Source organism: Myotis davidii, unplaced genomic scaffold (genome assembly GCF_000327345.1).
Source record: "Myotis davidii unplaced genomic scaffold, ASM32734v1 scaffold149, whole genome shotgun sequence".
NCBI classification, from domain to species: domain Eukaryota; kingdom Metazoa; phylum Chordata; class Mammalia; order Chiroptera; family Vespertilionidae; genus Myotis; species Myotis davidii.
Window position 1 is genome coordinate 34,199 of NW_006352194.1, and position 13,033 is coordinate 47,231.

Sequence of the window (13,033 nt, forward strand, 5' to 3'; positions counted from 1 at the left end):
AGAGAGGAAGGGAGAGGGATAGGGGAAGAGAGAGACTGATGAGAGAGAAACATCAATCAGCTCCCTCCTGCACACCTCCCACCGGGGATGGAGCTCAAAACTCAGGCATGTGCCGTGAGAATCGAACCAGTGACGTCTTGGTGCCTGGGTCGACGCTCAACCACCGAGCCACACTGGCCGAGTTGGTTTTTTCACATTTTTAAGTGATTATATTTGAATGGTTTGATAAGTACCTAAATAATAGCTTCCTTTTATTTTGGCCTGCAAATCTGAAATTATTTACTCTGTGTCCTTTAAAAAAATCTTTGCATCCCTGGTCAGTGTGGCTCTTTTGGTTGAGCCAACGAAAGGTTGCCTGTTCGAATCCTGGTCAGGTTGTGGGCTCGATCCCTGATAGGTGGCCATCAATGTTTCACTCTCACAGTGATGTTTCTCTCTCCCCCCTAACCCCCCGCCTCTCTAAACATGATAAAAAAATCTTTAAAAAAAAGAATCTTAAAAAACAACAAAAACTCCTTTTCAGATTCTTGCTCAAAGGTAACCACTTAGAAGGGAGATCACACTAAGTTTTGTGTGATAGGTTTGTAAAGACTCCCACAGTTTAAAATTTACTAAGTGATTAAGTTGCATATATCCGAATAGCGATGAGAACAAGGTCAAACTGAGCATACCCACAAGTAACCCTATGAAGCCTAATTCTCTTTGGTGTGAGGAGGTTTTTAAGTCCAAACTTCACCCTATAATATGGAAAAGTAAATCTGACCTAGATTAGAATGCTATTTCAGGAAGTTAATTAAGTATGGGGGGGGAGACAAATACATGGTCCTATTTTGTGACTTTAGAGTTAGGAAAGTCTAAAGAGATGAAAAAGGCAGCGAGCCTGCTGCCCTTGGAGTTGCTTTGGGCCCCAGCCCTTAGATCACACTAGGAACAGGAAGGCCCCTCTACCTGCACAGCCACTATTTGCTTCCTCGAAGAAAGGGAAAAGTTGGGCAGCGTCTACCACACACTGTGAAATCCTCCCAAGTGCCCAAGGCAGTCAGTCTCAAGATACTGTGAGAACATTAGAACTTTCTGTAGCATCCCAGTGCACTAAGCAATACTATTATGTTATCTTGGAAAGAAAGTTTGGGGAACTCTGTTCCTTCAGGGGGAAAAGCTACAAAAAGTCCTTCCTGGGCAGGAACACGCTCTCCTTGGCCCTTGCAGAAAATGCTTCTCTTCTCTGTTATCTATTAAAGTCGGAAATATATACAGAAAATCTATACAACTTTATTTTTATAACTGGACTCACGTTGTAGTATATTTCGTTGTTCAAGTTCTTCTGGTGTTGGTCTTTGACTCAGTCGTCTAAAAAGAGATAAATAAGAATATTATCTATGTTAAACCTCTCAATCCTGTTTATAAAGACCTGTTTTGGTCTTAGTTTATATTAGTCCCTACACTGGCAAGAAATCAATAAAATCTCAAACTGTTTTGATATTTCATTTGTTTATCTGATTCACTGTTTATGAAACAAGTTTCACATTGAAAGTGTTCATACAGATGTTACAACATAAAAAGGAATTGTATGTATTAACAGGAGGCCAGAACTCTAGTTCTAGCTCTGACATCAACAAGCCCTAACACTACGAAAAAGCTCAGTCAGACTCTGAATGTGCTCATCTGTAAAATGAATGTTTGGACTGGACTGGTGGCTCCCAAAAAGATTTGCTCCTTCAGCAAATCTCCAGGCATATTAAAAATTTTAATTCAGGAAACAAGGATAAGGACTGAGATTTTAAAATAAGGTCCTATCAAATATTTTATGAAGTTTCTCATCACCCACAGTTCTGAGATGTTACCAATGATGTATCATTTTTGGAATCAGAAAATTATTCATTTATTACCATCTATCTATATATAAACCCCAATGTGCAAATAGACCAAATGGCAAATAACCGAACAGCCGGTTGCTATGATATGTGCTGACCACCAGGGGGCGCGTGGAACATGGCGGGCGTTGGCCGCAGTGCAATGGTGGAGCAGGTGAGCAGGGGAGCCAGACCAAGGTGGGGTGCCTGTGGTGGTCACTGAAAATTCTTTGCTCCCACATGCCGTGGTCCTGCCAGGCACTCACACCCGCTGCCAGTGCTTGGCGCCGGTCTCAACTGCTTGGTGCCATCAGCAGGTGCAAGTGGCAGCTGCCAGCCCCGATCGTCCCTGAGGGCTTCTCCACCTCCCCCTGCTCCTGCTGCTGGCGCTGCCCCCAATCTCTCTGCTCTGTCAGTGCATGGGAGTGGCAAAGGCAGCAGGAGCGGGGCTGCCAGCAGACAGGAGACCAGGGGCCACAGTGGGAGGGGTCGGGTGGGGGTGCGGATGGGCCAAGACCCACCCCTGTGCCCACCACAGCTTCTTGGCCCACAGTTCCTTTCAAGGTGCACAAATTCATGCACTGGGCCCCTAGTTAATTTATAATTCTCAGACAGTCTTTGAACTACATGCTAATAACTATTCTTTTTAAAGTATTTTTATTGATTTCAGAGAGGAAGGGAGAGGAAGAGAGAGATAGAAACATCAATGATGAGAGAGAATCATTGATCGGCTGCCTTCTGCACATTGGGGATCAAGCCTGCAACCAGGCATATACCCTGACTAGGAACTGAACCATGACCTCCTGGTTCCTAGGTCAACACTCAACCACTGAGCCACGAAGTTGGGCAAAGATCCCCATTTTAAACTAATTCCTAATTTTGATGGTCTCTTGGTGACAATCAGAGGGCCACAGTTTTGCATTAAGAGTGCCATCCTGGCCAACAGCACAACAGGTGTGTAAGATAGGAGAGGAGAATATATTTTAGTTAATGAACATCCTTAATTACTTTGTAAGTAATGTGTCACCAGTTCCATCTCCTTTTCCTCATTCTATCAAGAGATACATGTGAGTTGGGAAAATACCTGTCTATATACCTGGACTCTAATGTGTATTATATGTGCAGGTAATTGGCCTGCATTCAGTTTCTCTAAGCTTTGGGATCCAGCTGACTTGAAAAATGTAGTAACATAATGAAAAAATGTATACTAACACTTCGAAAGGAGGCAGTTACATGGAACATGTGTAACAGATATAATAAAAAATGTGGGTGTGCTCTTTAATTGGGCTGGCATCTCATGCTTGAGCAACTGAATAAATGACAGAGGACTCTCGCTATTCTGGGAACCACCTGAATTCTCTAAAACTTAAAACAACAACAAAACGTATCTATGGTTTAATTGCCAAGTTCTTAGAGAATACTCAACTGGGCACAACAGGGTTTTTTTGTTTGTTTTTAGAATATATTTTTATTGATTTCAGAGAGAGGAAAGGAGGAGAGAGATAAAAACATCAATGATGAGAGAGAATCATCGATCAGCTGCCTCCCGCACACCCCACACTGGGGACTGAGCCCGAATCCAGGCATGTGCTCTGACCAGGAATCTAACCGTGACCTCCTGGTTCATAGGTCGAAGCTCAACCACTGAGCCATGCCAGCCAGGCCACAATAGGTATTTTAAAAATATTATACTATTTCTAAAATTTTTTAAAAAAACAGTAACAAAAAGATAAATGAAGCTTCACCACAAAATAAGTCTCCAACATACATACTGTCCTAATCAAATCAAATCAAATCAAATCAAATCAAATCAAAGTATTCTAACCAGTGGGCCTACCGGATCAGCGTGTTCCCAATCTGGTGCCGTATTTCATTCCACTCCTCTTTGCTTTTGCGAGGCCAAGAATTCAAGTTCAACTCTGGTTCACTGGGTCTGTGATTCAACTTCATTGCCAGTGTGTCTTTCCTCTTCACTTTGTTGGCCAGAGCACCTTTGCACAAGAAAAGAAAATGTTGAAGCTTAAGGCTCAACCTCACCTGCTTGAGCTTCAGGCAAGAGTCTGAACAAATAATATCCTATCTCCCAGCTTCCTACGTGGCCTCCAATCGTCCAGCCAACAAAGAGGTGGGGGTGAAGCTAAGAAGACATCTAAAAATCTCAGCCAGATGGCCTCAGATGGGCTAAAGATATCTTCTCCCTTCTACCAGTCCTCTATACTTTCATCCCTAATAAGAACTGCTGTAGGAGACAATCTAAGCATGGGACAGCCCTCTGAATTATAACAAAAAGTATTCACACTAACACACCTCATAAAATTCCTATCTTAAGGCTGTTCTCTCACTTTCAGGATTCCACTATTAAAAACAGATGAAAAACTGAAGGATGCAATCTACTTGGCCCCCGCTCACGGCTTGTTATAACAATGGCAATATCAGAGACAAGAGTTCTTCATAAGCCAACATCAGGTAGTCAGATGACTCATGGGAGAAGGTGCCTGTTTCCATTAATTTTTCACTTGCTAAGACCAGCCAGTAGCTTTAACTATAAAAAATTTTCTCTTTTGCTTTCCCTCCTTTTCTTACTGTTCTGGCTTTCATCTTCATCCTCGTCGTCTCGGTACTGAATGGGACCTTCTGAGTCTGAGTCGCTCTCCTTCTCTTCCTCTTCCTCCTGCAGACACTGTGGGAGTTTAGGAGTGACTGAGGTAGGAGGCATATCTTCACTGAATGCAGATGGGTGGGTTTGCTCCTCTTCTTCATCATCTGGACTAAAAAATTAACATAATTAAATAACCTTTCAGAAAGGTTAAGGAACATACAATACAAGCTAGTAAGTAAGAGAGAGCTGGGATTTGAACCCAGAGCTAGCTTACGCCAAAATCCATGCTCTTATCAAAAAATACAGGGGTTTCAATTTTCAAGAATAACAGTTTATAGTTTTTATATCATCATGAAATTGTCTGCTATGGAAACCATGTTATAGAAATCAGCAGGGTAAACAAAGTTCAAATTCTAGAACATGTCTTATTTGTTGAGTATTCTTTTTACTTTAAATTTATTCACATTTTCTTTTTATAAGTAATTTTTTTCCAAGACGGGCTAACTAAAAAAGGAAAGTAAAGGAGAGGAAACAAGAGGCAAGCTTTTAAGGCACTCACACTTTCAGCATTTCAATAGTGATGGGAAGTGACCTGGTACGACCCAGAGTATTGCTGTCCTCGGAAAAGTTGTCACTGTTCTCGAAGAGCAACGAATGAGCTCTGTGAGAGCCCTCCAAGGAGGAGGAGATGGGAAGTGGGCTGGTCAGGGCCTGTTGGATTCGGATATGCAGTGGGAGTGGGGGCAGCCTAGAGGGGACATGGGGCTCCCCAAAGCTGTGGTCCAACATCCTCTTGGGTGCTTCCTTCTTCTGGTCTTCCTGCGGGGAAACCTCCTGGGGTAGATCTGAAGAAGGTGCAAACTCAGTTTCTGGCACAACTTGAAAAGTCTTGGCAGGGAGTGGAGGGGACCGGGGCGGCTCTGGCGGTATATGAGTGGGCAGTGGGGGGGAAGGAGAGGGAGGGGGGATGAGCAGCAGCTGTTCGGAGCCCACAGAGCACGTGCTCTTCTCTCTTTGATCACTTGGTGCTTTTGTGGTGGCGGCGGCAGACTCCGAGGTGGGTACCAAGGTTGATGGAATGCCTCTCTTCGGTGGTAAGGGTGGGGATGGTTTAGATAACAATGTTCCACTGTTTACTGCCGGAAAAAGAGAGAGCAACATCTCACTATAAGATGGCTTTACAATGCTTTGAAGGGCCAGCCCAGGGCATAGAATTAGAGCTGAGCTGTCTTAACCTTTCAGGCAAAAAATTACATGTCATGCCTTTGCCATTCCCTAGATACCTCATTCTAAAAATTACCCTTCAATATCTATGAGACCTTATACATATATAGAGGTATAGGAAGACCACTATCCTAATACTCTGATAAGAAAGTTTTACCAAAAAGAAATAAAAACAAAGAAATGTTTTAGTTTTTTAAAAAGAACTTTATGAGAGAGAGAGAGAGAGAGAGAGAGAGAGAGAGAGAGAGAGAGAGAAAGAAAGAGAGAAAGGGAGGTATCAACTTATGATCAAACTCACAACCTGGGTATGTGCCCTAACTGGAAATTGAACCTACCACTTGGTGTATGAAATGATGCTCCAACCAAATGAGCCACACGGGCCAGGGTGGTAATCTGATGTTTTAATGTAATTTATTGTAAGTGTGTGTGTGTGTGTGTATATACATACACACACACACACATACACATATATATATATGTATTTTTATTGATTTCAGAAAAAAAAGCGAGAGGGAAAGATAGAAACATCAACGATGAGAGAGAATCACTGATCGGCTGCCTCCCACACAGCCCCTACCAGGGATCAAGCCTAGAACCTGGGCACGTGCCAGATCAGGAATCAAACCATGATTGAATCAATACTCAACCACTGAGGTACCTCGGCTGGGCTCATTGTAAGTATATTTTCAAAAGGACTTTCAGAAAAATAGCGCATACACATTAAAAAAAGGATTCAGCCCTAGCCAGTTTGGCGCAGTGGTCAGAGTCAGCCCTCAGACTGAAGGGTCATGGGTTTGATTCTAGTCAAGGGGACGTACCTTGGTTGTAGGCTCCATTCTGGGCCCCAGTTAAGGTGCGTGCGAGAGGCAACCAATTGATGTGTCTCTCTCACATTGATGTTTTTCTCTCTCTCCCACTCCCTTCCATTCCCTCTAAAAAAAAAAAAAAATCAATGGGAAAAGTATCCTCGGCCCTGGCTGGTTTGGCTCAGTGGACAGAGCATCGGCCTGCGGACTGAAGGGTCCTGGGCTTGATTCCAGTCCAGGGCACGTGCCTGGGTTGCGGGCTCGATCCCCAGTGTGGGGTGTGCGGGGGGCAGCCGATCAATAATTCTCTCTCATCATTGATGCTCCTACTGGTATCTCTCTCTCCCTTTCCCTTCCTCTCTGAAATCAATAAAAAAATAAATTCCCCCAAAAAAGTATTCTCAGGTGAGGATTAACCACAACAACAAAAAGGATTAAGCCCTGGCCGGTTTGGCTCAGTGGATAGAGCATCAGCCTGTGGACTGAAGGGTCCCGGGTTTGATACCAGTCAAGGGCACATGCCTGGGTTGTGGGCTCCTTCCCCGGTAGGTGGCATGCAGGAGGCAGTCTGTCAATGATTCTCTCTCATCTTTAATGTTTCTATCTCTCCCTCTCCCTTCCTTTCTGAAATCAATAAAAATGATTTTTTTTTAAAAAAAGGATTAAAAAAAATGTAAATCTTAGGATCAATGAAAGAGATACTTTTGGGTAGACTGGGCTACTGCTGCCTCTAAAAACAGCAACTGCTTGCCCTGAAGAGAGTATACTACGGGCTTAGAGCAGTGGTTCTGATCCCTGTATATGCAGCATCAGCACCACCTGGGAACTTCACAGAAATGCAAATTCTCAGGCCCAATCCAGACTTACTGAACCAGATACTTTAAGTGCAGGGCCCAGCAATCTGTATTTTAACAACCCCTCCAGGCGACTGTGATGAGAACACCTGTCTTGACAACCATTTGCGAACACAGGTGTATAGAACAGGTCTGTACCCAAGAGTTGAAAAACCTACGTTTGATTTCTATCTTTCACTAACTGCAACCTTGAATGAGTCACAATTTCTTCTTGTTCTGCTTGCCCTAATTATATAATAGATAAAATCAATTTCCTACTTCACAAGGAGATTTTGAAAATAAGTATATGAAAGCTTCTCAAATTCCTCAGAGATAAGTCAATCTAAGGTGGTGATAACATGATAATAATAATAACCTTCATCCTGTTTTTATCAAGCTACTCCAGCTTGTCATACAATAAATTCTAAGCCTGTTTTTCAAGGTTCTAGTCACCCCACACAACTTGATGGTTATTAGCCATTTAACAAGCATATATATTTTTTAAATCCTCACCTGAGGACATGATTGGAGAGAGAAAGGGAGGGAAGGAGGGAGGAAGGGAGGGAAGGAGGGAGAAAAGGAGGGAGGAAGGGAGAGGGAGAAACACTGACTGGCTACCTTCTGCATGTGCCCCAACCAGGGATGGAACCTACATCCCAGGTACGTGCCCTGACCGGAATCGAACCTGCAATCTTTCTGTGCACAGGACGACGAGACACTCCAGCGGGCATACTTTTTATTTTTATTTTTTAAACATATTTTATTGATTTTCTACAGAGAGGAAGGGAGAGAGATAGAGAGTTAGAAACATCGATCAGCTGCCTCCTGCACATCTCCCACTGGGGCTATGCCCGCAACCCAGGTACATGCCCTTGACCGGAATCGAACCTGGGACCCTTCAGTCCGCAGGCCGACGCTCTATCCGCTCTATCCACTGAGCCAAACCGGTTTCGGCAGGGCATACTTTTTAATCCTCCAATCATTAACAAAAACTTTAAGCAGTACTAAGCCTAGTATCATTTTTCCTGAAAAACTATCTTCCTTTCTCTCCTCCCTTTCTTGAAAATTCCTCTAAGAAGGTATGCATTTATATAAAGAAAATAGACCGCCAAAACCGGTTTGGCTCAGTGGATAGAGCGTCGGCTTGCGGACTGAGGGGTCCTGGGTTCGATTCTGGTCAAGGGCATGTGCCTGGGTTGCGGGCACATCCCCAGTGGGAGATGTGCAGGAGGCGGCTGATCGATGTTTCTCTCTCATCGATGTTTCTGGCTCTCTATCTCTCTCCCTTCCTCTCTGTAGAAAATCAATAAGATATATTAAAAAAAGAAAAAAAAAACAGAAAATAGACCTAAAAAGGATTTCAGGTAAATATAAAAAATTTACTAAAACCAATTATCCTCCTTTCTCTCTTCCACCACTGATTTTACTCAGAGTAGCATTTTTAATTCTCAAGATAAAACATGATTTTATCAGAACAATTTAAATAATATCTTTTGCAGTTCCCCTTGAAGACATTATGCCAGATTCTGAACCACAAGTTACACTGGCATCTATACAATCATCTTCTCATCTACTGGGCTTATGCTGGAGGAATGCCCTGGCAGTTTAAAGTAGGTTAAAATAAATCTTTTCTTCGTGCTGGTCAAACCTGTTGTGATCTTCATATGCCCAGTCCCCCAACTATAGATAGTATTCCAGAAACAGTTTTAGGAAAATAGATATGAATCCCCCACACCTGAACCTCATTTTAGTGGTTTCTGACTTCAGAAGCCTGTTGCCACTCATAGTCGCCTGCCTCAATTTCAAGACTTTTCTATAGAGTGCATTCAAAGGGACAAGATATGGAAACTCCCTCACAGACCAAATCAATATTGGATCAGCTATCCTATAAAATAACCATCTAAAACCCAACCCAAGTGCATTCTCAGGAACGAACTCTGCTTCAGAATTAGGCCGGCTTCCAGTTGAGCCTGTGTAATAACAGATATGATTTAAAAGGAGAGAGTAACAAGACAGACTCAAAAAGCTAACAATTTATAATCAACTTCACCCATTATTTAATTTATAGATCAACTGACAGGCAAGTTTCCCAACCTCAAAATACTTAAGGTAGATGACACTTCTTAAATCAGGAAGTGAGACTTATTATCGTAGTGATTTGTCATACAAGAGCCAGGAGGAGGCACATTCGATAGAATACCTAAGGTGGAGGAAGAAAAATGTGTATCTTAAAAATGTGCCTACAGTTATCTGATATTTAACAACCTCCACCCTTGAGAATCACAAATATAGATACTTTGTGAATAAGAGAATGAGAAGGGGGAAATTCTACTTAAAGTTACAACTAGTTGGAGAATTGCTAGAGAGAATTCCCTCTGGGTTTTATTTCTCCCCTTGCTCTTGCAAACCCTTGAGGTAAATGAGAATGACCATGGCTCTTTTTTAAAAATTTTAAAATTGATTTTTACAGAGAGAGGAAGGGAGAAGGAGAGATAAAGAGAAACATTTAGCTGGGCATGTGCCCTGACCAGGAATTGAACCAGTGAGTGACCTTTTGGTTCATGGGTCGACACTCAACCACTGACATACTGGCCAGTCTCTCTCCTCCCTCTCTCTTTTTTAAAATCCATGGCTCTTAAACTAAAAAATCCAGTTTCTTACCTAGTTGCTTCTTTGGGTCCTCTTCTGGAACAGGTTTTCCAAGACTTGCTATTCTTTCTGGCTCTTCCTCTACTGGGACTGGATTAGAAGATCTGGCATCCCCAATGGGGGTGGTGTGGCCATTCTTTAACATGGCATGGTTCAACTTCCCTGGCTCCTCACCATCTGCAAGGTCCAAACGGAAAGGGCAAACTGATGAAACTGGCATGGTCATCTTATCCCATTTCCTCCTCTTCCTTTTAGTTTATCATTTAGATCTAGGTTGTTATTATTATTACTAAAGGCCCGGTGCATGAAATTCGTGCATGGGGGCGGGTGTCCGTCAGCCTGACCTGCACCATCTCCAATCCGGGACCCTCTGCCTGCCTGCCTGATAGCCCCTAACTGCTCCCCTGATGGCCTGATCGCCCCTAACTGCTCTCCCCTGCAGGCCTGATAGCCCCTAACTGCCTCTGCCTCGGCCCCCGCCACCATGGCTTTGTTCAGAAGGACATCCGGAAGATGTCCGGTCTATCTGGTCTAATTAGCATATTACCCTTTTATTAGTATAAATTTTTATTATTATTTGGATCCTTATAGTAGTGGAAATTAAGTAATTCCTTTTTAAAATAGACATTTGATTGCCTATTATGTGCCAGCTGCATTGCTATATGAATAAGACAGACTTATTCATATAAGAATAAAGAAGAAATAATGATCCTGTGGTGGGAGTGGGGTTAGGAAAGCTTCACAGAAAGTGATAGCTAAACTTGGTCTTAAAGGAAGGATAGGAACCTACTAGACTGATAATGAGATAGATTCTTTAATGTATCTAGGAAGAAGGAACAGCATGTAGAAAGATGTGAAATTATTTGACATTTTTGGGAACTGGCAACTAGTTAAGTCTGGCAGTAGAATAGATGCATATAAGGAAAAGTTGTGTATAGGACTGGAGAGGCAAGCAAGAGCCAGGCTATGAAAGATACCAAACATCATGTAAAAGAGCCCGGACTGAATCCTGTAGGTAACAGGAAGCTAATGAATTAAAGTAGGAGAGAGATCTGATCTGACCTACCTTTTAGAAGGTTAGCTCAGAGCTGTGAGGAGGATGGATTGCACAGTGATTGAAGAGGAAAACAATTAATGAGCTACTGTTAGAATATATAGGTGAGAAGTAGCAGAGGGTGCCTGTGCGTATTGTGGGTCGAAAGCAAGGGGTAGAACTGACAGATGCATCAAAGGTAAATATGAAATACAAACTAAACTGCAGGAATCATCACTAGGCTGAAGGCTTTGGGATGACCACTCATCACTATGAAAATTGTAGGTAAGATTCCTTCATGGAGCAATTAGACAAACATTCTCAGCTACTGCTAAGGTTTTTCTATACTCCTTTGGAGGAGAAAACTAAAAAAAAAAACACCACCACACCTAAGGTTGGAGACTAAAAACTCTGTCCCAGCTGCTAGTGTGCTGACTGGAACTAGATGCTTTCTAAATGGTGCCCTTTATTAGACAGTGTTATTCTTCATGCAGGCTAAATAGGAGGTGGAGTTTGGGCTAAAAGTAGTGAAGAGACTAAGGCAAATGAGCACCAAATAAAAATGTACTTCTAGCCAGCACCGGTTTGGCTCAGTGGATAAAGCGCTGGCTTGCGGACTCAAGGGTCCCGGGTTCGATTCCGGTCAAGGGCATGTACCTTGGTTACGGGCACATCCCCGGTGGGGGGTGTGCAGGAGGCAGCTGATCGATGTTTCTCTCTCATCGATGTTTCTAACCGTCTATTCCTCTCCCTTCCTCTCTGTAAAAAATCAATAAAATATATTTTAAAAAAATGTACTTCTAAAGCTGAGATTCTGATAACTACTTTATTTTTTTAAAAATGGGGAGGGGCAAGAGCACAACAATTATGCAAATGTAGTAAGTTATTACTTATGTTAATTCAGACCATCGTTAACAAAAACAGGTCTTTCTGGAATATAAAGCAATGAATCATTTCAGTGCCAACATAGACTGCTACTTTTGAAAGCAATATAGTGAAAGGTTAAGACACATTATTAATTGGTTTCTACTCAGCACATATTAGTAAAATATATGTAAAAGCAATCAGTTCTTTCCCAAGTTACTTAATCAGGATTGCCTATTTTTAAGTAAAATTTCTTATATTTAGGGTTTCTGCAATGCTAGCAGAATGAAGTAGAAGTAGTATTTGGCTTTAATGCCTCTGAATAGCCTCCCTCTCAGAAAATCTATTAAGTATTTTATTTATTTATTTATTTTTAAATATATTTATTGATTTTTTACAGAGAGGAAGGGAGAAGAATAGAAAGTTAGAAACATCAATGAAAGAGAGAAACATTGATCAGCTGCCTCCTGCACACTCCCTGCTGGGGATGTGCCCACAGCCAAGGTACATGCCCTATTAAGTATTTTAAAATATAGTCAAGTCAAAACCAAAATCAAGCCAAATGCCATATTCAAGTATGAAAAGAGCGTTAAGGTTCAAACACTGCTTTGGGGCTAAGCTGGCTATATGTCAGGCCCTGAGGTCCATCTCTGAGTTTCTTCTTACAGAATAAAGCTTAGGTCAGTTTTGTGATTGGCATAATGGCATCTTGTCCAATGGCTGCAATTCATTCATCAATTGGGCCTTTGAGCTCCTAGGCAAAAACAACTTTGAACCAGAGCCAATAGGAAGCAGAGGGAAAAAGAGACTGAATGAAGGTGAAAACCTGGCTGGTGTAGATCAGTGGTTAGAGTGTCGCCCCCGACACACTGAAGGGTCTTGGGTTTGATTCCCAGTTCCAAGGGAGGCAACCAATCAATGTGTCTTTCTTATATCAATGTTTCAATTTCTATCTCTCTCTTTTTCCCCTCCCTCTCCTTTTCCCTTTCCCCCTTCCACTCTCTAAAACTCAATGGGGCCCTAGCTGGTTTGACTCAGTGGATAGGGCGTCGGCCTGAGGACTGAGGGTTCTTGGGTTCTGTTCCGGTCAAGGGCACATGCCTGGGTTGCAGGCTCCTCCCCGGCCCGGGCCCTGGTTGGGGCACATGCAGGAGGCAACCAATTGATGTGTT

At 42.6% G+C, this 13,033-nt stretch overlaps 1 protein-coding gene across 1 annotated transcript in view; it reads right to left on the reverse strand.

Moving 5' to 3' along the window:
- PHACTR4 (phosphatase and actin regulator 4) overlaps positions 1–13,033 on the reverse strand; it is a 75,125-nt gene that overhangs the window by 6,993 nt on the left and 55,099 nt on the right. Inside the window, exons 7-12 of the mRNA XM_006777629.2 lie at positions 9,977–10,141; positions 9,228–9,285; positions 5,012–5,677; positions 4,437–4,621; positions 3,691–3,844; positions 1,295–1,350 (exon numbers count right to left, since the gene is read on the reverse strand). Of these exons, the coding sequence (XP_006777692.1) occupies positions 1,295–1,350; positions 3,691–3,844; positions 4,437–4,621; positions 5,012–5,677; positions 9,228–9,285; positions 9,977–10,141 (1,284 nt within the window). The remainder of the gene's footprint in view (positions 1–1,294; positions 1,351–3,690; positions 3,845–4,436; positions 4,622–5,011; positions 5,678–9,227; positions 9,286–9,976; positions 10,142–13,033) is intronic.